General features: G+C 46.2%; 2 protein-coding genes across 3 annotated transcripts in view; one reads left to right on the top strand and one right to left on the bottom strand.

Moving 5' to 3' along the window:
* ext1c (exostoses (multiple) 1c) overlaps positions 1-16,122 on the top strand; it is a 92,569-nt gene extending 76,447 nt beyond the window's left edge. The window contains exons 3-12 of the mRNA XM_030120388.1: positions 477-570; positions 4,333-4,440; positions 6,770-6,889; positions 10,244-10,376; positions 10,672-10,790; positions 12,401-12,496; positions 12,831-12,917; positions 13,013-13,173; positions 15,465-15,636; positions 15,711-16,122. Coding sequence (XP_029976248.1) covers positions 477-570; positions 4,333-4,440; positions 6,770-6,889; positions 10,244-10,376; positions 10,672-10,790; positions 12,401-12,496; positions 12,831-12,917; positions 13,013-13,173; positions 15,465-15,636; positions 15,711-15,896 — 1,276 coding nt within the window. The 3' untranslated portion in view covers positions 15,897-16,122. The remainder of the gene's footprint in view (positions 1-476; positions 571-4,332; positions 4,441-6,769; positions 6,890-10,243; positions 10,377-10,671; positions 10,791-12,400; positions 12,497-12,830; positions 12,918-13,012; positions 13,174-15,464; positions 15,637-15,710) is intronic.
* Positions 16,123-16,420: 298 nt separating this feature from the next.
* LOC115409284 (mediator of RNA polymerase II transcription subunit 30) lies at positions 16,421-23,364 on the bottom strand. Of its 2 annotated transcripts, XM_030120390.1 has the most exons (6): positions 23,227-23,364; positions 22,771-23,034; positions 20,675-20,833; positions 20,401-20,490; positions 17,582-17,722; positions 16,421-16,517 (listed from the first exon to the last, which is right to left on the bottom strand). In XM_030120390.1, the coding sequence occupies exons 2-5, from the start codon at positions 23,020-23,022 to the stop codon at positions 17,627-17,629; spliced, it is 597 nt and encodes a 198-aa protein (XP_029976250.1). In that variant the 5' UTR covers positions 23,023-23,034; positions 23,227-23,364; the 3' UTR covers positions 16,421-16,517; positions 17,582-17,626. The 2 variants fall into 2 exon arrangements, with proteins under 2 accessions (XP_029976250.1, XP_029976249.1); XM_030120389.1 differs by lacking the exon at positions 16,421-16,517 and having other exon boundaries at positions 16,848-17,722.
* Positions 23,365-23,460: the final 96 nt, after the last annotated feature.

The raw sequence follows: 23,460 nt of genomic DNA, 5'->3' as shown, positions 1-23,460 counted from the left end.
ACTAACGCTTACAGGATGACTTTGATGGAAATGCTGGAGGAAGCAACCGGCCAATCAGAACACACAGGAAGCAACCAGCCAATCAGAACACAGAAACTAGCATGGTTTTCAACCCCCTCAACAGCACGTTTCCCATCAGCCCCAGGATCTTGAAAATGTCCTGATGAAATTCTTTCATGCTTCTCCAGTTAGAATCTCTCTTATACAATTATTTTCACTTAAGTGAAGATTATTTTTCCGTCGTCGAAGCTGGAGACGTTATTCATGAGCTCATCTTCATTCTCACCTCGATTAACAACGTCTAAGATCCGAGGTCAACGCCATCTTTCATCTCAGCTCCCGGAATTCCCTCCGCCTTCATAATTCCACTGTTTTTATTGCCATTTTATGGTTTTAGCTTTGCCTTATAACGTTTATTACCGTTTTATTTGCCGATAGAAAATCAGATCTAACTCCTTTGCTCCTGTCGTTTGCAGGTTCGATTACCAGGAGCTTCTCCACAACTCCACCTTCTGCCTGGTGCCTCGAGGTCGGCGCCTGGGCTCCTTTCGCTTCTTAGAGTCCCTGCAGGTAAACTGAGATTGTTCTTCCCTTTATAAAACACCAGCGACACAAGAGTCGATGAGCGTTCATGTGTAACGATGTGGTGCAATCAGCCACAACATTATGACCGCCTGCTCTGGTGTCTGCTAGCAGCACAGGAATTTGGGAGGTGTTAGAAACTGGCTCGCTCTGGGCGATTTGGGAAAATTCAACTTTTTCAACTTGCGATGACCCCTCAACACAGCAGGCAGATCACATTTTGTTTCAAGCATTGTTGCATTAAATGTGAAATAGTCACAAATTATTGATGTTCTCTGTTTGGATGCACTCGGCTGGCTCCTCAGACGCCCGCTCAGCTGCTCTGTTGTCGGATCTGGTCGACTGACCGGACGGAGCAGCTCTCTGCATGGGTAAAAATACTCACCTCAAAGATGAAGCTGTGTCCGTATTTACATTGTGGAACAGCACGTGTGGGAGGGTTTGTGTATTTTTTCAAATTGGAGCCTTGGCGATAAGCGAGAGAGGGCACCTCTGGTTCGGGCAGGAGGGAACGACCCGGACCCCCCATCGGTCGGGGGTCAGGATTCTCCAATTCAGGGTGCCGAACTTTTTTTGTTTGTTTTTCTGCTTAAAATAACTCAAACACCAAAATTTAGCTGGATTATAAATCTGTTGGTTGATGGGATCATTCCAGGTTCAATTCCCTTTCTACCCATCTCCATATGTTGATGTGCCTTTGAGCCAGACTGGATGAATGAACTAACAGTGTAAAGCTGGAAATCCAGAACTTCCTCCACTGTTAGTGTTTTCAGTCAAACACACAGTAAAAACTATAAATCTAACCTTGAGATTCACAAGTAAATCTTCAGCATATAAATGAACTGTGGGGCCAAATATAGATGCCTAAAAGTGTAAAATAACTCAAATCCGTTTGTTGAACGGTGCTGAATGGTGAATACTTCAGGTCTCTGTAGTCTCTCCAAGTTCTACATAAACAAACAACTGAGATCCCTGTATGCTACACGCCTGACAGTAATTATCCAAACATCAGCTACTGCATCTCTCTCTCTCTCTCTCTCTCTCTCTCTCTCTCTCTCGGTCAGATTACACTCGGAAATAGCCCTTTCTGAAGCCGAGCCAGCTCATATACAGTTCAATCAACAAGGAAGTGTACAGGATGGGGAATGTTTATGTTCCAGAGCCGGGGTTTATGAAGTCCTGTGGTTATTGACACCTTAATGGCCACACACACACACACACACACACACACATACGACATTGTGTTGTGTTGAATGCACACCTTCCCACAAAGGCCTTTTAAACTATAAAGGGTCCATTAACACACACGCACACACACACACACACACACACACACACACACATAGACGTGAAGCAGGCACCGACAGGAACTCTGGAATGGTTGGTTTGCATCCATCAGTGAGGCGTTCAAGTGCAGATAAAAAAAAAACAAAAAAAAAACAATGGAGCGAGCGCAGAGAGCAGCTTCAAGCCGCCGGCCTGCTGTGGCGCTCTGCTCGCCACCCAGGTCGACGGCCTCACACCGGCGCAGGAAGCAGTGGCGGCTGTTTTTAGACTCGCCCAACACTGAAGTCTCTGGCTGTTACAGTGTCCCCCCACCCCCCCCACCCCCCCCCCCCCCCCCCCCCCCCACCCCCACCCCGCGCTGTACTGCTCTCTGGGGCTGTGTGTGTGTGTGTGTGTGTGTGTGTGTGTGTGTGTGTGTGTGTGTGTGAGAACAGTCCGGAAGCATCCGCAGGAGTAGCAGCCTGCCTCACACTGATGTCTGCTGAATGGACACACACACACACACACACACACACACACACACACACACACACACACACAGCCGGCTTGGCTTGGCTTGGCAGCAGCGGCCGTGGTCTCTCTCTCCTCCTGCCGTCCCTCTCTGTCCTCTCGTTTTGTCTCGTGTTCTGTCCTCCCTCACATCCACTCTCTTTTCCATTCAACCTACTTTTCAAGACTTTCTCTTCCAAAAGAAACATATATGTTCTTGTGGCAGCCAGCACCACAAAAGAACTGGCAATTACCACTGTGGTGGAAAAGCTGCTGCCAGCGTACACACACACACACACACACACACACACACACACACACACACACACACACACACACTCTCCTACATGTGCAGTTCTGCTCGGAGCCTCCCCTTCTCCGTCTCCCAGTGCAAACACACACCGAGAGCGTGTGTGTCGCTCCGCCTCCAGGCTGGAAGGTGTTCTCACTGGAAACGCTGTCGTGTAAGCAGAGACTGCATTTCACATTTCCAGGCCCTGGATTATCCCTCCGGGAGTGTGTGTTTGCTCCTCTTGTAACCCGTGACTAATTCTGACACAAGGACACACACACTCACGAGTCGTCCCGTTTCCCAGAGTGTCCTTCAGCAGGTTTGTCCTCAGATGAAATGTAGGCGCGTGGAAGCCCCCCCCCCCCCGGCCACAGAGAGCGTTTGATCTCCCAAACTTCAGCTTCTCTCGTGGTTTAATTAGGGGTGGAAATGGGAAAAATAACACTCCGGCCTGTCAACACTCCCTGACCACAGTGGGAGAGATGCAGGCAGCGAGACGGATAAATGGAAGATCAAAAACCCGCCGGGGCGTCAGAGGAGAAGACAGACCTCAAATCTCAAACCCAGCAGATCAGTATGCTTTAACACATCAACGGAGTCAACCCTAATCTACTTACACGTCTTCGATTCTGTGATTTTGGTGCGTATGTCCCCCTCATTGGTGTTCATAATTAGTGCAGAGTGTCTGCCGTGTGTGTGTGTGAGTGTGTGTGTAAAAGATGAAACTTCAACAGATCTGAAGGGCTTCCTGTCAAACTGGAGATATTTGTACTTATCAGTGTGAAGGTTTCATGCATTACTGCCCTTTCAATGCCTTAATATCACCGGGAAAATGTCACCCTGCCTGCTGTTTGTTAAAGTGAAATGCCTCCAACATCCAGACACACTTTCTAAAGACAGCGGTCATTACAGATTCTGTAGAGCTTCTGCTTTGTAGATGTTGTGATAAAGGTCCCTTCACCAGTCAGCGGTCATAATCTTGAGGCTGATCAGAGGACGTCTGAGGAAATATTGATCACATAATCTGCTCAGCTGGAGACGGGCCCGGCTCTGAGCAGCTGGAGTCAAGCGGAGTGTGTTGCATGCATGCAGCAGTAGTTTGTTATGTTTTGGTTGCTTCCTGCTAAAAAGCAGCGGACACTGAGAGATCAGACCAGACGGAAGCCAGAAAAACTGCAGCCGATCGCAATGAATGTAGACGGATGTGTTTAAGGTGATTGCTGTAAGCTGGAGGCTGTGAACTCCAGACTCTTCTTCTATTAATGCCGTTCTCAATAATGCATTATCCATACCGCCTGCAAGCAGTTGCTTCACGTTCACGGATGTTTTACGTGATGGACGAGGTTTGTAGGTCAAAATCTCCCTGAATTGATGTTTTCCTGAAAAAAAAAAAAAAGTCTCCATCTCCCAGGAATGAATGACCCAATAAAAAACTGGTCACTCCAGATCGGGTCACTTTGACATCTGTCTCACGTCTGGAATACACACTCTGACAACACTTTCCACTACATCGCTCCACAGTCAGGGAATAACCGGGGTGGCTTGTTGAGATGTTTGGAGGAGAGAATCTCCCAGCAGGCAGTAACTCCAGTTCAGTTTTACTTTCCCCTCAAGTTGGTTTGTCATTTTTATCGTCTCTCCTCACACTCTCTAAATTTGTATATGTGTGTGTGTGTGTGCAGGCGGCGTGTATCCCCGTGCTGCTGAGTAACGGCTGGGAGCTTCCGTTCTCCGACGTCATCCAGTGGAACCAGGCGGTCATCGAGGGGGACGAGAGGCTGCTGCTGCAGGTAAAACCCTGACGGACTGACGGGCTGACCGGGTTCCTGCTGGTGACTCTGGGACTGAAACAGTCCGACTGCGACTGGGTGTTTCGAAACAGGTGCGGTCTGATCCAATATGTGACTTATTATTTGATGAGAGAAATAATAATAAAGCTTGCGGAGCCATGGGTGTCTGTCGGACTGGTAAAATAGTGCCATAATGACCTTTAAATGTAAGTGTAAAGTTTTTATTTGCTGTGGCTTATATGACGAAAATGTCTATTTTTAAAGAACCAAATAATTCACTCAAGAAAACAACTAAAATCTCAACACAAATCTGATTTTCATCAAGTCTTCTGGTGCAAAACACAGTGAAAACGTCTTTATAGCTGTTAATTATGTATATTTTTACAAATTCAGCCTGACAGCATGGCTTCAAAGCTAGTTTGATGACAACAACGTTGCTAGCTTTCACCGCAGAGTCACTGATATCTGTTAAAATTGTACATTTTCACCATTTGTTTGGTGGTTTTTCCGAATTGGAGCCTCTTGTGGGCCGGTTTTGGAACAGGGGCCTTATGTTTGACACCCCTGACATAAAGCAGGGGAGGTGTGAAACCCAGTGAGTACCAGCTAAACTGATGCCTTCAGTGTCTTCAACTTACAAGACGGGGCTTTTAATTTCACTTATTATCAATCTGCTTCCTTCAAACTGAGGAAATCTCGTTAAAATCCACCTGAAACAATCTGCTGCCTCTTTGGTTTGAATGTATTTTAGCTGCTAGAAATCCCCCCCCGTCAGGAAGCCTGAGCCCGTATCGAGTGCTGTGGTTACAGGTCGGACCCCCGTGGAGCCCGAACCCCCATAAAGGTCTTAATCCAGCTGCTTTTCGAAAGCCCGCTCATTGTGTCTCCTTGTTCCGCGGACCCGTAAATAAACACAATGCGGCCGCAAAGCCGGCTCAGTCCGCGGCGACAGCCTTTATCACCGCGCCTCTCGCCAGTTACATCATGTCTCCTCGCCATTGATCGGCTTCGATCGCGCCCCATAGAGGACATGAACCGGCGTTTTGGGCTAATAGAGAGGAGCAGGGGGGGTGTTTCCAGGTCAGGGCAGACCTGGAATGAACGAGCGGCGCTCGCTCTCTGCACAGCAACAATTTACAACATAAAATATTTCAAATCTTCAAATATTTGCTCTTGAAAAAGTCCTGTAGATTGGTCAAAAGTAAAGATTCGTAATTGGAAAGAGGCTAGTTTTTGCGTGCTGTGGTTCTCGGCACACATGGATTCCTGAATCCGTGAATTCTCCCGCGGAGCGGAGGAAGCTCAGGTTTCTGTGATGGCGGCCGTCGGCTCATCTGTATTGTCGCTCCGGCGTCTCTCGTCTCCTCCGCTGACAGCAGAGCGTCGATCCTCGGGGGGGGGGGGCTTCCGTTCAAGCCAATGACGGCGCCGTAATACCAAGGTCAGTAAACCAGATCTGAGGGGTTCTGGCAGCGCCGCCGGTGGGAAAGTCCAGCCGGGAAAAGGAAATTAGCATTCCTCAAAAGTTTGACGGCCGACGCCGGAAGCGTGAAGCGCTGGAGAATCTCCTTGTCGCTGCTTTGCTCGCTTCTGACTTGATCAAACTCAGTGAACCAACAGCAGGAGACGGCGTGTCGCTTTGAATCATGGAACTGCCGGACCTCGGTCCTCCGCAGCTTGACCTCAGAACCGAATGACGGCGCTGTGAGCGATACGGTGTTGTGGCGTAGCGGGTTCCTCGGCAAAAACTCCGCAAAACAAGTCGTCCCATTCGGAGTTATTTCCCCGTTTTAATGTTTCTAATTAAAATCCGGAGACAGAGGGAAGAAGTGCGGCGTTCAGGAACGGCGGTAAACAGAGAGAGGGAGAGAAAAAAAAAAAGGCAGAAAAGAAGCAGGAAGTGATTTAGTGGACTGGAGCTTCTCTAAATCCCTCAGAAAATGCATTAGCAGTGTGGAGACTCGGGGAATTAAAGGCGTTAGCTGCGATCGCTCTCCTCACTTTATCACGGTTTTCTCCCGCTTTGATTGAGTCGAAGAGCTTAACTCTCCTAAGTGATTAAATCAATTTCGGCGATTTATTCGAAACCCTCAATTTAGTCCTTACTAATTAAGGTCTAATTATCTGAACAACAGGACCCGAATCAGCTCCGTGTCAAACGCTTTTTGGGGGGCAGATCGAGCAGCCGCCCAAATTACTTCTGACGAGTTCTGATCGCTTAATGCCGTTTCCTCCTTTCCTGGACCTTTTTTTTTTGTTTTGTTTTTTTCTGCAGGAGAATGGAGGCCGCTGTTGTGTTTGAACGCGTCTCTCTGCGGTTTCTCTGCAGGTGCCGTCCACAGTGAGGGCGGTGGGGAACGAGCGAGTCCTGGCTCTCAGGCAGAGGACACAGATGTTGTGGGAAGCCTACTTCTCCTCTGTGGACAAGATCGTCCTCACCACACTGGAGGTCAGCGCCAAACCGCCACAGCTCCTCATTACGGGGAGAAATCAGTTCATTCACTTTTGTTTTGTCAAGTTCAGCTTTATGGCTCTGATTCTGGAACGAGAAAGTCGGGATGTTTACCATCGGAGGAGGTGGACGTGTTTGAAGCGCACGGTTATTTGTTCTTTTTTTGCTTTTAAGAAAAGAATACTGATTAAAAAAGTAATAAGTGAGCAATCACAGCTTCATTAATAAACAGTTTTAGCCCATTTTTATGCAAATTTCTTGTGCAGAATAAAGTGAAATGTTCCAAAAACTTCTATTGAAGTGAGGAAAACTATGAGAAAGATCAGTGTTTTGCAGTTGTGTCTCTTTACAGCTTTATTTCTTTTATATCTAGGAATGAGCCACAACTCAGGGAAGTCTAAACCTGACATACGCGTGTTTTCATTGACTGTACTGTAAATGTAACATGACAAACATTCATACGATCGATGAACATAATCAGAAATTATCGAAGGGTTTCAGGTCTTTACAGAAAGACTGTTGATAGTAAGCCAACTTGCCAAAAAAGTCGAAACTTTACATGAAGCAAATCATTCAGAGTTAATTGGGGGAGTTTCATGATTGCATGAGGGGTGATAGAAACATTTATTTATGTTTATTCTTATTTCCATCCAGTCATCTAGTGAAATACAGTAGTTTTAATTATGTGACATTTTATTGTCACCTATGAAATTTCAAATATAACAGAATCCTAAATGCTAAAATGAAACTTTTTTTTGCTTTTTTTCTAATATACCACAGGTACGGTGAGACCTGCTAGAAAACTTTATCATTTTAACCTTTAACCTTTCAGTGTGTCTCCCCTCAAACTCTTCCTGGAATGCTGCAAAGCTAAGCGAGTTTTTATTTCCTCCCATCCAAACACAGCAGCGTACAATTTACAGTAAAAAACATCCAGAAAAAGACGCCGCCGCTGTCATAAACACATCCTCCTGCACTTCGCTGCCCGCGTGCCTTCAGCAAGGCTTTCCACCAGAGTCTGAACGCTCTGAATCTCACTACCCTTCCATCATTATGATTGCAGGGTTGCACCAGAGGCCCGCACTCCGCTTTTCCCGTCTGCAGCTTAGCCTTGTACTCAGTCTCATAATCATTTGAAAAGCAGTCGACTCTCGATCCACCTGAAGTCTGGGAGAAATCCCTCCAATGTATAGAAAATCTATATTATTAGCGCACAGATATCAGTCCGGAGCTGCCGGGTTCTGCCTGCTAACATCAGACTTGTAAATGTTTCTATTTCTCTGCTGCTGGTGAGGTTCAGACTCAGAGCGCTGCTCGCCTTATTTTACCTGTGATTCACTTCCTATCACTGCTTATATAAGATCATTCTCCATTCATGCCATCAAGAATATCACCTTTCAGCTCCCGGCTGGTGTGAGATTCAATATGCTGTATGCAATATCTGCTGATGGCTCATATATACCGAGGAGTTTATTTTGGAAGTGTTGTGCGAGTATAATGTTCAGAAAAATATCCTTTTTGGTTATTTTCAGTCTGGACGGGGAATGTTTATGTTCCAGAGCTCAGGTTTATGCAGATCACTCTATGATCTGCATTAGACCGTCGTGAGACAGGTTAGTTTTACCCTACTGACGATGTGTTGTTGCAATGGGAATCCTAACAGTAAGTGAAAAATTATCAATTTTTTTTTTTCAATTTTCACCCTTTGATGGTCTTACTATAGCCTTACCTCCAAAATAAAGTAAAAATTATTTTTAAAAAATGTTTCAATTTCCACCTATCGATGGTCTTAAAAAAAAAAAAGCAATTTTTTTTTCAATTTTCAGCCTTTCATGGTCTAAAAAAAAATATTCAATTTTCACCCATCGATGGTCTTAATCTAGCCTTATCTCCAAAATAAAGTGGAAATTATCAAAAATGATCAAAACAATTTTTTTTTTAATTTTCACCCTTTGATGGTTTTACTATAGCCTTACCTTCAAAATAAAATCAAAATTAGCAAAGTTTTTTTCAAATTTCGGCCTTTCATGGTCTTACTACAGCCTTACCTCCAAAATAAAGTAAAAATTATATTTAAAAAATTGTTGTTTTTTTTCAATTGTCACCCTTTGAGGGCCTTACCTCCAGAAAAAAAAAATGAAAATTATCAAAAATGATCAAAAAAATGTATTTTTTTCAGTTTTCACCCATTGATGGTCCTACTATAGCCTTAACACTTGGACTTTTTTTTTTAAATCTAATTGTAGATTTACTGATCCTACTTTCACTAAGTCGGACTGCCATAATAACTTTTAAGTTGAGCAGGAGTTTTCCAAAACTGTATGTTTTTGCAATCGGTACCAAAATTACTACAATTTAAACATAAAAGCAATTTCAGTCAAACGTCTCGTAGCTGTTGCATTCTGGACATTTTTAGAAATGTTAACAGAATTGAGCAGCAAGGTGATTTTTCATGTCGATATCTCAGCTCGACTCTCAGTATTGTGCTGTTTGTTAAAATAAATAAATGTTTTCTTTGATTATTTTAAAATGTATTTTGTTGGTTATGTGGGCCGCATTAGAGCCTTTTACGGCCCAGTTTTAGCCTGCAGGCCTTATGTTTGACATCCTTTCTGCGAACTGTCCATCCTGTGTTCACGTTCATGTTCATGCCTGGTGTTTATATCGGGGCGGTTCTGGCAGAGGAAGAGTTTTAATTTCATAAAGGATGAGCTTTGAGGTTTCCTCTAACATTTTTTTTGGGGACTGTGTGAGACACAGACTGGAGGTGGACGGACGCCTCTCGCCAAACCGGGTTTCACCTCCCCGTCTTTGAACGAGCTGCAGAGAAAACGCACTTCAGAGACCATTTTCTCCTGCTAAGAGGAAGTCGTCTGAAGGCTGGCCCGTGGCGATGCGATGGATGAGAGCGCGTAACGAAGCCCCGTTCCCTCACAAACCGCCGGTCTGCCACCACGGCGGCAAACAACAGATTTAGCCCAGCTGAAGTCTGGAGAAACCACGCAGAGGGCGGCAGACTTCGCAATCTGATGTTTGTAAAGGCGAGGCGGCGGCCCCCTAGTGCAGTGGCTGATGGGGATTTGCTCCAGAGATAATAAAGGAAGAGGTTCTGGAGGTTGGTGATAAGCTGCTTATATACATAGAGCATGCAGAGGGGGGACCTCTCCCCGGAGCCAGCTGTGCCGTTAGCCCCAGGTCAGCCAGCCCCGGGGCCTCTGGGAGGCGCCGCCGCGCCGTGGACTCCCCCTGTCGGCGTACGGCGGGAAGTGCAGCGGGGGGAGGAACCGAGGGTTTGTTCCGGACGGGCAGCACTTCTCCACATCCCACCGCCTCTCGCTGCTCTCTCCTCAGATCATCAAGGACCGGGTGTTTTCTCACACGTCCAGGAACAAGTACATGTGGAACTGGCTCCCCGGGGGTCTGCTGGTCCTGCCGGAGTACTCCACCCACCTCGCTCACTTCCCCTTCTACTACCTGGGCCTGGGTAAAGCTCTCGCCTCGCCTCAGCCTGTCTGCACAGCGTGCAGCTCATGATTGTGCAGAAAGGTCGTAATCAACACCGGCAAGTTGTAATCAAATATTTGCCGAGGTCCCTCTCTGTATAGGCTTTAATTTTGCAATCAAGATGGATAATGTTCCAAATATAGCTTCTTTTTTTTCCAACAAATATACATCTCTGAAGCCCTCTATCTTCCACATTACACTGCCGGTGTTTCACTCTTTCTGTTTTCTGTGCCACTGACTGGCTGAATCTCTCTCGCCCTGGCCCTCTCCCTCAGGAGTCAGTCCGGGTCAGGAGTTCACGGCGGTCATCCACGCCGTCTCCCCGCTGGTCTCCCAGTCGCAGCCAATCATGAAGCTCCTTCAGGTGGTCTCCAAGTCGAAGTACTGCTCGCAGGTAAGCGGGCCAACCGTGGCGTTTGTGCGTGGAGTTCTTCTTCTCTGCTTTGTTTTGTCTATTTAATGCTCAAACGCTCAAATTTAAGATTTTTCTATTAATTCAAACCCAATGGAGCTGGAAAAAGAAAGTTGAGGATGAAATCACCCGTCTTGAAATAATTCATTCTCAGTTATTTGACTGTTTTCGAACCATCTGGACATTTCTTATGGCCTACTCCTAAAAGAAATTTAAAGAGACGTGACTGGGAGTGTTTAAGAAGCTCGGTCTAAGATCCCGTAATGGCAGGAGATAAAACAGGAGAAAAGACACTAAAATGTCCAAGAGAGTCAGTGGAACTTCTGTGGTATGGATCAGGGCAGAGTATGAAGCCGTTTCTAAAGCTTTAAGTGTTCCCAGGAGGATCCAGGCCTCAATAACCGCCAGGACTCTGCAGAATTAGGCATCGGGCCAACTTCAGCACGCAAGACAGAAGGGCCTTGGTCAGGGAGGTGACCGGGGACCAGATAATCCCTTTAATGGCACTTCAAAAGCCTTCGCAAGATATTGGAAAGCTTGCAGAAAGGACGACCGAATCAGTAGCTTTCCATCAGTCGGGCGTTTATGGTGGAGATGCTGCGGAGAATCTGCTCTCCGCAGAAGGAGCGAAGCGGCCAAGCAAGTTCGAAAGAGCAGGAAGAAAAGTTTTCTGGTGAATCTCAGGCGGAAGCGTCGGGCAGGAGTCCGACCGCGGCGCTGACACCGAGCATGGAGGTGGCAGCATCACGCCAAGGGGCTGCTCGTGAGCACGAGATACCAGAGAGACCGACCACAGACAAAGATTAGCGGCTGAAGAGAGCCGGAGCTGTCAGGGTGTCGGCGACAAGCGGTGGACGGGTCCATTGTCCGGCTGCGAAGAAGACAATAGACGAAGAAGACAGTTCACAGACGAAACTGACAGAACTCGAGAGGATCCTCAAACACTGACAGGAACACGAGGTCAAAGCTTTCCAGAAAACACTACACTCCGTTTTTCCAACACATTTTTTTTTTCTTTTACGTTTTGATTGTGGGTCATTGAGACTGACGGAACTAACACTGCGACCATATTTCTTCAAAACGAACTTCTGGAAACTGAAGACAAGAAATGACTGAATCTAAAACATGAAGTATAAATGTCCTATTTCTCATAATTTTTATTTAATTTTTTTAATTCTAACAATGACCAAAACTCCCGCTCCACACTTTGAGTTCCACCAGAATCACTTTTCGGTTTTAGAAATTGTCTTTTGGGTCTGGGTGACTTGAAAATGTGCAAAATTACTGGCAAAAATAGGAAAGAATACTTAAATATATACCCTTTTCTTGATAGAAAAGCTAGTGTAACAGACATTAAATGTATTCTAGACCTCGCTGGATGTAACTACAAATACATGGAACAAGTTAAATTAAGCTGAGAATCGGTTCAATAAGCCAGTCTGCAAAGCGTGAAGGGAGTGTGTGGATTTACCCATCGGGCTGCAGCGGGAAGCGCGCCGACGCCAGTCACGCTGTTTGATTGATGTCGGCCGTCTTTCCCAATTAATCTGATGTGTGTGTTTTATGGCCGTCCCTGCCTCCGACTCGTCCAGATCATCATTCTGTGGAACAGCGAGAAGCCGCCGCCCAGCCGCAGCAAATGGCCTCCGATGCCCGTCCCGCTCACCGTGACAGACGGCAGGAGGAAGGTGAGGGCCGCCGCCCGTCACAGCCCAGACGGCTGAGTGGCAGGATGACAGACCGCCGGCCGGTTTATGTATCTACAGTCTGTCTTTATCTATCAGCCTTCATCTGTTTTACCCGTTTCCTGCCCGGACGTCTGCGTTTCTCTGCGTTTAACCACGAGCATCTTCTTTAAACGCCACTCGCTCCTAATGCCGTCTTCCTTTTTCCACTCAAGGCCGCCGTCCGCACTGATTCACTCCGTAATTTCTAAACGTGATTTACTTTAACACGATGATGGTCCTTTCATAATCCTTCCCTGGAAGTCGAAGCCCAGACTTGAGACTGTTTTTCTCGCAGACCACCAGTCGGTTTCTCCCCCACGTTGCCATAGAGACGGAGGCAGTGCTGAGTCTGGATGAAGACACAGTCCTCCTGACCAGTGAGGTACGCGTTACATGCTCCGGAGGCACCGATCGATCCCGACGCAGGCTACTGACGGTTCTGTGTGTGTGTGTGTGTGTGTGTGTACACACACGCAGGTGAACTTTGCCTTCCTGGTGTGGAGGAGCTTCCCCGAGCGGATCGTGGGGTATCCACCCAGGAGCCACTTCTGGGACCCCCTGAAGCGCGCCTGGGGCTACACCTCCAAGTGGACCAACGACTACTCCATCGTGCTGACGGGAGCCGCCTTCTACCACAGGTGGATCGATAGCGACCCGCTCGCAGCAGAATGCAAATCATCGAGATATCAACACGTTTTTAATTTTGCTCCGTCTGATGTCGAGACAAGTGTCGATTCTCTGTGTGATTGGACCAAATGAGACGAGGCCTTAGAGGATGTTCCCCAGAGTTCAGACGATTAGTGGAGATCCAAACGTCTCCCTCCAAATGATTGAGGTTCTAATGTAGCGCAAAGCGAACACTTCTAAATAATCCAAAACAGCCGCAGGCGGTCTTCAGATGGACTGTTTGATATTGGTGAGTCCTCAGCTGGTAAAAATGCCAACACAGCAATCCGGCATGTGTTGTTTTGGCTTTAGCTCACACCACAGCTTGGTTTGTATTTATCTTTATATTTGTCTGCATTCATAATACATCAGTTGTGTCAGACCATTCATTAAATCTGGCTTTGAGTTGAGATTGAAGTTATTTACTATAGTAAAAAAACTGCCCTCTCAAGACAAAACTGTAATGTTTCGGGAACTTTATACTCGTCATACATCGACTGGGATTAATTTGGATTTAATCCAACTTTACCCAAACGCGACCACGTCATCCGTGTTATTTCTTGTGGCAACGTGAAAGTTCATCTCACTTTTCCAGTAGTGAAATCCAATAATTCCCCTCCAGTAACAAAATATCACGCCTAAATTTAGACGCGCTCACACAGACGTGACATTAAATATTCAGCAGAGGTCGGAAACGGATTGCCGTCTCAGGGATCAGCGGCTAAAAACAAAGGACGAGCCTGATGAGGTTCGGCAGCGCCGGGCGTAATGACATGCATCCCAGCATGACAGCCAATAAGGGACAATCAGACGGAGACAAAAAAGGCATCGGGAATGATTCTGTAAATGTGAGCCGGGACAGAAGAGGCTGGGCTGGATTACTTCGAGCGCTCTGATTAAATCAGGAAGCTAGAAGTCGATTATGCACAATGGCGGAGGGGTGTGTTCCTCTCTACAGTACGAATGCGATTACAGCACAGAGGATGGACGGGAGCGCCGCCGAGCCTGGCGACATCTAGAGACCGTCTGCTCTTTTTTTGTCAGAGTTTCGAATGAAAACATGTTTTTAAGCTAATTTTCACCATTAGCTCGAAAGCCAGTTCCACTGCCAAAACAAAGGAAACAGTCAGGATGACAAATACATTATATTACTGTATATTGAATTAGTGGACCAATCAAGCGTGTGCAAATTGGGTTTTTGCTCAAGAAAAGTCTTGGTCCTCATGGAAATTGATCTTATTTTACCTCATGATCATAATCAGCAGCACAGTCTCAGAAATGCAGGATTAAAAAGCATTTTCCTGAAATCCAGTTTTAAAAACCAATAAGAGGAAATGAGCGGCGCACTTGTGGGGTTTCCCTCGCTTGCATGCAGTAAATGTGGACTCCCTCCGGAGAGGAGATGGTTAACTTGTCCCAGATACATATCATCAACATACAGCTCATCACACCAGCCATGCTTTTCTTTCTTTTTTCCTGGAGATGTCGCCACACAGGCTGTGATTTGTTGATCTCCACTCGTGTTAAATTATGCAATGCTCTTTTTGTGTGATGCAGTGTTATTTCATTTATTTCACATGAGCGGCTGAGATTCTCTGAAGAAATTCACTGATAGAAGAGGCTCAGATTCTCTTAACGTCATAATAACGAGAGAAGAACGTCAGGAGAGCATAATCGGAACAGGCGTGAGCAATTATTCTTCCAAAAGACACATTAAAAATGAGTTGCAGGGCACAAAAAGTACCTTGTTTTTGTTATATAACCATTTCATCTTTAGTGGGCTGGACTGCTGCCATGATAGCCTTTAAATTTTAAACTTTTCCTTTGTTGTGGTGCAGAGTACGCACGATGAAAATGTCGATATTTTTTGCAAAAAACAAATATATAACACCAAAAATGAACTTCAGTCTCAACATAAAGTCAATGTTAATGAACCCTTCTGGAGCAGGATACAGTTAAATGTTCCAGAAACTTCTCCCACAGGTGTTGCATTATGGGTGTTTTTGCAAACTCAGCCTGACGGCATGGCTTTGAGCCTCGTTTGGATTTGTTTAAAAAGAAAAAAAAATCAATGATCAAGACCCTCCAACTCCAGCAGAGAAGGGTATAAAGTGGAGAAACCTGTGGCAAATCAAAAACTGTAGCTCCAATAATCCGCTGTTTTGACCCCAGGAGGGGGAAGGCCTTCTGAACTCCCCAAAGCTCCTCCGTCTGCTGGTGTTCTGTGAAAATCCACCAAGTAACCCTGTCATCCGCCCCGCAGGTACTACCACTACCTGTTCTCCCACTACCTGCCCCAGTCTCTGCGCACGCTGGTGGATCGCACCTCCAACTGCGAGGACATCCTCATGAACTTCCTGGTCTCTGCCGTCACCCACCTGCCCCCCATCAAGGTGGCGCAGAGGAAGCAGTACAAGGAGCTGCCCAGTCCGCAGGTGAGGGGCGGCGTCTCTGACGTCTCGCGTCGGGTCTCCATTGACTGACGGTCCGTTTCCCTTCCCCGCCACAGGGTACGAAGAGCGTGCCGTGGGCCAACCCAGAACACTTCAACCAGAGGCAGGAGTGTGTCAACGCCTTCGCCAACTGGTTTGGCTACATGCCTCTGGTCCACTCTCAGTTCCGCCTGGACCCCGTGCTCTTCAAAGATCAAGTGTCCGTCCTCCGCAAGAAGTACAAAGACCTGGAGCGGGCGTAGCGCTGAGCGGGCGAGCCGGCTCAAAACGGCGTCCCGACCTGCTGCTCCTCAAAAGATCAAGTGTTCGAGAAGTGCAAACCCCTGAGGAGGCGGCGGCGGCGGCGGCACTGACCAGGCCAGCGGACAGAAAGCACGAGGGGAACGGGAGCCTCGCCTAGTGGCCTTTTGCTCAGAGAAACGGACCAATCACGTGGCGGGAAATCAAGCTAAGGTACTTGGGGACTGCCTGGAACGAGGCGACGGAGGCAGTCGGGTCCATTCGGACAAAGTACAATCATCGCACAGGCCCTGGTGGTCTGTTCTGGACTATATACACATCATGAGGAAGAAGGCGTCGAAGGACGATCGACGGGCGCTTCAAACGATCCTCCGGCCTCCACGAGTCGCCGCAGATTCAGGGGCCTTGAAAGAGTCCCGCTGGAGGGCCGTCTCGCCGAGAGAGGACAATCTCTGATGGACAGCGCCGAGACGCAGGACCGTGTGTGAGCACTTTAGATGTCAGCGCTAGTGCTGGGACGCCGGTATCGGTGCCGTGCACTCCGGCTGTCAGCGTGGATCCCGGCGTTCCCGTGTGCAGGGACCGTTGCCAAGGAAACGGATCATTTCACATCAAAACGCTAACTGTAAAAAAAAAAAAAAAGAAAACAATAAAATGATTTATAAATGCAGACTGTGGCGAGGTGCCGCGGCGGGTTTCCCAGTGTTTCTGTCCCCTGGCGGCCGGAACACATTGTGACGTTCCGGGGAGCTGCTGGCGGTGCGGGAGGCGGCGGCTGGCGGCGGCGAGCGCAGAGGGTCGGCCTCGCCGTGCAGCAGCCTCTGTGGGCGGATGTGCGTTATGTACCGACCTATCAGCTCAGTCGTGAAGGAGATGGTGTGTTCCCACATCCGCCCTCAGGCATCCAGGTCCCAATTTAGAACGCAGAACTTATACACACACACACACACATCGAAGAATGTGTTTATTTAAAAAAAAAAAAAAAAAAAAAAAAAAAGTTTTTATTTTATACAAAAAAGCCGAAGTGACCCTGGAGGTCGAACTTCTTGTCCCACGGTTTACAAAAATATATTCCCAGGCAGAGCAGGTCGCGGCTCCCTCGGGGTAAACAGGTGCGATGTCGAGCACTCAGGAAGCTAATCTCATTAAGCACACACACACACACACCGCTGTGTACAAACACCTGAGATACCGAGCTGCCAGGGGCCTCATCTGAATTCCGACCCCGTCGTGTTCTACAAGCGACGGAGTGGGTAAACGTTCCTATTGTAAACACGGAGAAAGACCCGCAATCACTTCAAGTGTGGCTGGTGTCGTGTCTGCACCCGGGGGGCAAAGAAGGAAAAAAAAAAACAGGAACACCGTTCACATGGTGTCTGGAAAACTTTGCTTACTGTTATTTTCACCCGAGGCTAAACAGGTCTCGACTCATTACTCAGGCAGTGTGAAATAAACAGTCGGGTAATAGTCGTGCAGCACTCGGGCTGCCAGCTGCCTTTCAAAATAAAACAAAGAAATTCTTAGAATTGGAGTGTTTGAGGTTCTGTCAGGTTTAACATGTCCGATGTCAGTCAGAGGTTCTCCCTCTGGGAGTCCGACGCAATACGATCGCCATCGAATCTCAGCTGGAGGAGGTGGAAGGTCCCACAATCCCCCACAAAAATCCATCCGATTCCTAAAGCTTCACCTGCCGTGAAGAAGGGAGTCCAAAGCAGCCGAGATGGGAGGGGCGTCACTTCCTGAGCGTCAGCATGGCGTTGACGTCCCACAGCAGGTTCCTCATCTGGTCCATCAGGACCTTCATCTCCTGGTTCTTCTGACGCACCTTCTGCAGGTTGAAAGGGGACAGGAGACCGTTGGACAGCAGCCGGAGACGCTCAGGTTTGTAGAGACACAAAGGAATCCTTGAGTCTCAGTAACAACAGCCTCATAGGAAGCCCTGCAGCTCCTGTTTGACTTCAGACTGTGTGAACACTGCCACCTACAGGCGTCTGCGGGGAACTTCACACTCACTTCAGCGCGTCCGGTTCCTTCCATTTAGCAAAAAGTGGGATTAATATTTCAAAGCTGTTTCTAAATTCTTCTTTTAAATAAAAAAAAAAACACACAAACCAAGCTGCAAGATGGAAGAATGTTGTGACTAAAGAAACAAAACAAATGCAAGTAGAAGACAGCTTTTCAAAAAATCTAAATATTTAGTTTTTAGTATTATTTAGCATTCTTGGTTGTTATATTTTACAACAAAACTGCAAAATTATTTTTTAATACAAAAATTAGAGGGTGGAATATTTTAAAAGAAAGTCTTTTTTAGAACCAAAGATTAAATATGATATTTTAAAGAAAGTTCTTTAAACTTGTTTTGAGTGAAAAATTCTCATTTTACTTGATTTAAGATGAATCCACTTAAATATTATATTTCATCAAGACATAAAGACTTGATTTAAGACAAGTTCTCTGAAATCAAGAAAATTTTCACTTGTTCTATTGTCAGATTTTTTTTCTTAAATTAAGATACTTTTACTTTGAAATTAGCAAAAAAAAAAAAAAATCTGCCAATAGAACAAGTGAAAATGTTCTCGATTTCAGAGAACTTCTCTTAAATCAAGTATTTCTAGCTTGATGAAATATATTTAAGTGAATTCATCTTAAAAATGAGACATTTTCACTTAAAAAAACTTGCTCAGATTTGGATTTTTTGCAGTGTGATTTATGATTCATCCAACACCAACTGGGGACATCAATGAGCTCCAATAGAAATGTTATCAGACTAAATTTAAGATGTTTTAAAGAAAAAACGAAGTCGTGTTAAGTTTAGCTTGCTGCTGTCGCTTCTGGACAGTGATTAAAATACTGAGACGTTCATTAAACGGAAAGATTGGGTTTAGATGAAACCCAGTGAATAAATAAGAAGTACAGTCCCACAGAGTTCATCCACATCCGGCTCCTTCTCTTCTGTTAGGTTTGAGACTTGTTTCTTCTAAACAAACCCTAAACCCTGTTAGACTCTGTTTAATCAACACTGCACATGTGATTCTGAGAAAGAAAGACACATTTAACATAAATAAACCCTGTAAACTGGAGCACCAGCATCAGGTCAAACACTACAGCGCACTAAAAGCTCCTTGATGCAGCTTCGCTCACAGGGACACAGGGCAGGACGGCGATGTCCGAGGTTTGGACATTCTTTAATATTAAAGGTGCAATAAGTATGAAATTTACAATGAAAATAATAAAAAACATTCTCATTAGGGGTGTCAACAGTTACACGGATAACAAATTTTAACAGTTTAGAAAACTCGATGACCGTGTACACGCCATTTACCTCCTCATTCTTTTTTTCACTAATAGCTACATGTGTACTGTTTTCTGGGGCGATGACGTTTCCTGAAAGCTTCAGATAACATTATCTCACTAAATGCTCCCTCTAAAGCTGGTTTTTAAAGGGATCTGCAGGAGACCACCTGCGATGGAAACGCACGAACAAGCTGGAGGGAGAGACGCTGCCGTCGCCTTCGGTGATACTGCTAGCAAGCTAGCTCCTTACTGCTACCACTAGTGGTTCACAGACCAGCATGAGGGATTTTACGTACAACAAATCAAAGAAATGTGACAAAACACGTAGTGAACGTATCAGCAGCTTAACAGCCTGAGTCGATGCTGATGACAGAATAAAGGTTTTTATCCAATAACTACTGGAATGATTTTGATTTAATAAGGGACTGTATTTAAATGGAGACGGAGCCCTCTAGTGGTTACAGAGCGCAACTGCCATAGAAGAAGATCACAAATCTCTGACGTCACGTGTAACCTGTTTCACGTGTAGAAAAAAATTCTAACAGCCCCCGATTCCAATGTTTCACCTGTCGTTGAAGAAACCTTCCCTTCAAACAATCTGTCGTCTCCATCGACAATTTTGTCTTTGTCAAGTTCTTTTTTCTTTCAAAATTTACATTTCGGCGCTGGAAAAACTGAGGTGGGCGGAGCTAAACCGTCACACTTCCGGGTTCCAGAGCCAATCGTCTGAGAGTTCCTGAGGTCGCCAAACAAGCAGCACAGCAGTCCCTCTTTCAGGAATGCCGGCTGTCGGCCGTGAGCCGAGTTTCACCGGCTGTGTGCGAGACGCTGCGTGTGCGATGTCAGTCGTTGGCGTGCACCATCAGGGCGAAGCGCCTCAACTGTCTAAACTCACTTTAAGTCTCCCAAACTGGCGACCTGTGCAACGAAGGGGAGGAGGACGAGGAAGTAGCGTTTTGTAATGTCATGCTACTTATTGCACCTTTAATGACAATGTAGCCGGGCCAGGCTACACGCTAAAGAGTGCCAGGGCTCACACACCAGCGATGCAACATACTTAACGTGATTAAAGTCTGTCAAGCCCTTGCATACCGTTTATCAAATGGCATTAATACACACTCCTATCAGCGCTCTGTATCAGCAAGCCGCTGAAGGTCCTTTAAAAAGTCCTGATCGATTCCTGGTTCCAGGAGAAACGAGACAGAAACGTACCTCTAAAACCTCTTTTCGCTCTTGGTTCACAGCAGGACTGCACGGCTCCACTCTGACAGAAAGCAGCTCCTCTCCGACATACGGCACAAGCTAAACACCAAGCACGCACGCGCACACACACACACACACACACACACACAGTTACGCAGCGTCCTTTGCTTCCTCGTGTTTTGATGGGGCTGTCACAGTAAGGACGGCCCAGAGGAAACAGAACCCCGTCACAGATTAATATTTATCTCGTCTATGAAGGCATGAAATCAGCCTCCTTCCTGACCTCGGTGGGGCTCTCCTGCAGGTCAGAGGTCATCTCCACGCAGCGCTCGTACAGCAGCCGCAGCTTCCGGAAGAGCAGGGCGAGCTGCCGGAGGTGTTCCTGCAGCTTCCCGAAGCGGTCCTGGTACATGGCCTGGCTCTGAGTCACGCCGTTAGGGAGCTGAGAGGAAAACACATCGCATCTCTCTTTAGTTTTATGTTTTCGGTTTGAACATTAGTGAAATATTTACATGAAGCCGCAGCCCCGGGTTTCACTCTTCTCTTGGTTTTGATGAGGAATTAGAAAGATGAGCATGTGGATAATGATGAGCCGAGCTGAAAGGCACAACAAATCAAGTCCGTCGCGTTTCCCTCCGACAGGCTGCAGCGCGGGCAAAAAAATGTTGAGAGCAATGGGCAAGAACAAGGCGGAAGACGACAGCGGCGCACAGATAAACACAATTACAGATAGAGATCAGGTGGAGATGGGAGGCAAGCTGGACGGACGGCAACGGGAACAGCAAACACACACACCAGAAGCAAGGGAGAAACTCAAAGTGACGGGGGATCGAGGATCGCTTTCAGCTTAGGGGGGAAAAAAAAAAAAAAACATCCAGCAGGATAACATCAAAATACACTTGACAAGAGGAAATAACAGAGAAGTGAAGTCTTCATCTATTTGTCAATCCCTCACAACAAAGCAGACATTTCAAAGAAGGACTGAAATGAAGAAATCCCGACAAACTGAGTCGCTTCTTCAGGCGAATGTTTCAAACACATTTCAGTTCAGGGGCCACACGATGAAACACTGTCACAACAAGCTTTACATTTCAACTGTAAAGATTTTTTTTTGTTGTGGTCGCAGTAATGAAAATGTTAATGTTCACAAGAAAGAGACTACACGCACAGCATGATGCCAATCATCCTGAAACCCTCTTCTGCAAAATACAGTGAAATATCAGACATCTGTGCAATGCCAGACTGCTGCCAGCTTTAGTTCATCAAAAGCCAACATTCTTCCAGCGTGTCAGTTCAAAGTCAACGAGGACCATCGACGAAAGCAAACAGAGAACTAACACAGTCCCGGTGGAATTACGCTTTCATTCATTAAGAAGTGTTACTGAGCACAACTAATACATTACTTAGTGAAGCAGAAATAAAATACATAAAGATTCACATAACTCAGAAGGACATTTTCTGCGGCCACTGAGAAAATGCTAATTGATAAGGAAACCTGGACTGCCACACTTTAAGATGAGTCACTGTCAGGTTACCTTGAATTTGATTGCCTTCGACTGTGAGTCGGTTTCATGAATGTTAACAACTGTTTTGTCAATACAAATATATAAAAACACTTTGGGCACACAGCTGGAAGATCATGAAACATATTCTCTAACAAAAACAAAATAATAATACTGACATTGAAATCCCTATACTTAGATGACCTCCCAATAGGAATAACAGGAAATGACAGATACATCCTTGAAAATATTAACAATAGCAGCAAAGAAAGCAATTATTCATGAAAGGCTTCAAACAAACTAGTCCTCAGTAGATAACTGGATTAAAATTGTCAAAGAGATTCATGAGACAGAAAGACGTAACTCTTGAGATTGAGGAAAGATGTTTACACCACAAGATGGACTGAAGGGATAAAATGTTTTCCAGGATGAAGAGGTGTTTGGTGGCCTTCAAACACTGGTCAGGCTTGTATCTCTCTGCCCCCTGCTGGATGTGTCTGATGTGAATGGTTCACCCCCACTGATTCTCAATTTAAATGACATCTGCTTTTATTGCTCATATGCTGTATTTTCCTCGAGTTCTTTAAGAAAAGTATTTCGATTAAAATTAAATATTCTAAAAAACATGTAAACTGAGACGTTTCCCTCAGTGTAATTAAAGTAGACAGCAGCAAGGTGAAGCTGCTTGAACATAAGAGGATACGAGTGCATGTTTAGAGTAGGTGAGAAGATACAAAGCAAATTAGAGGATGTTAATCTTTAACTATGGATGTTTGCGTGAGACTCTTAATAACTACAGTGAAGATTAAAGTGAAGAAGTGTTGATAACAGGTGATAACAACACACACACACACCCTACAAGTGACTCCCAGTTTACCTGTGTAGCTCGTGTTATCTGGAAGATCTCCATGGTCCGAGTAACGATGTCCTGCACGGTCTCCTGTCCGATCCTGCAGAGGAACACCGGGGAGATCTCCCTCAGAGCCCCCTGCGGAGGCACGGGCTGCTGGCCGGCTGCTGCGGCCGCGTTAGGGGGCAGGTGAGCTGCCTGCGGCGGCGGCTGCTGCTGCTGCTGCTGCTGCGGGGGCATGCCTGCCATCCCCGGCTTCTGGGGTAACGAAGCTGCCATGTGTGTGCCGGTCTGAAGGAAAGGGGGATGAAAGAATGAACTGTTCATTCACTGCTTCACCTGTTTATGCACTGAATTAAAAAGAAGTAACAATAATGCTGCATCGCCGAGGCTAGCCATGCTAACAATAACAATGGAGAAAACCCTACAGCGAAGCTAGCCAGTTAGCCTCCAGCTGCCTAACATGTGCAGAAAGCCGCCTACCTGGCTGTACAGCTGCCGCGAGCTGTATCTGTTCCCGGTGTACCGACTGCGTTCTGTATTTCTGCGTTGAAATCCTTTTTATTTACCTATTTGAAATAAAACATGACGACGAGACGCTTCCGTCGACCCCAATTCGCTCGCGCGTTTTGTTTTTACGTCTTCATGACGTCATTACGTAGGAGGCACGCATGCCTGCTTCCGGTCGCCGCCAGAGGGAGACAGAGGTTAAAAAAA

This window comes from Salarias fasciatus, chromosome 22 (genome assembly GCF_902148845.1).
Source record: "Salarias fasciatus chromosome 22, fSalaFa1.1, whole genome shotgun sequence".
NCBI classification, from domain to species: domain Eukaryota; kingdom Metazoa; phylum Chordata; class Actinopteri; order Blenniiformes; family Blenniidae; genus Salarias; species Salarias fasciatus.
Note: the sequence above shows the minus strand (reverse complement) of the source record. Positions and strands in the feature narration are given on the sequence as shown.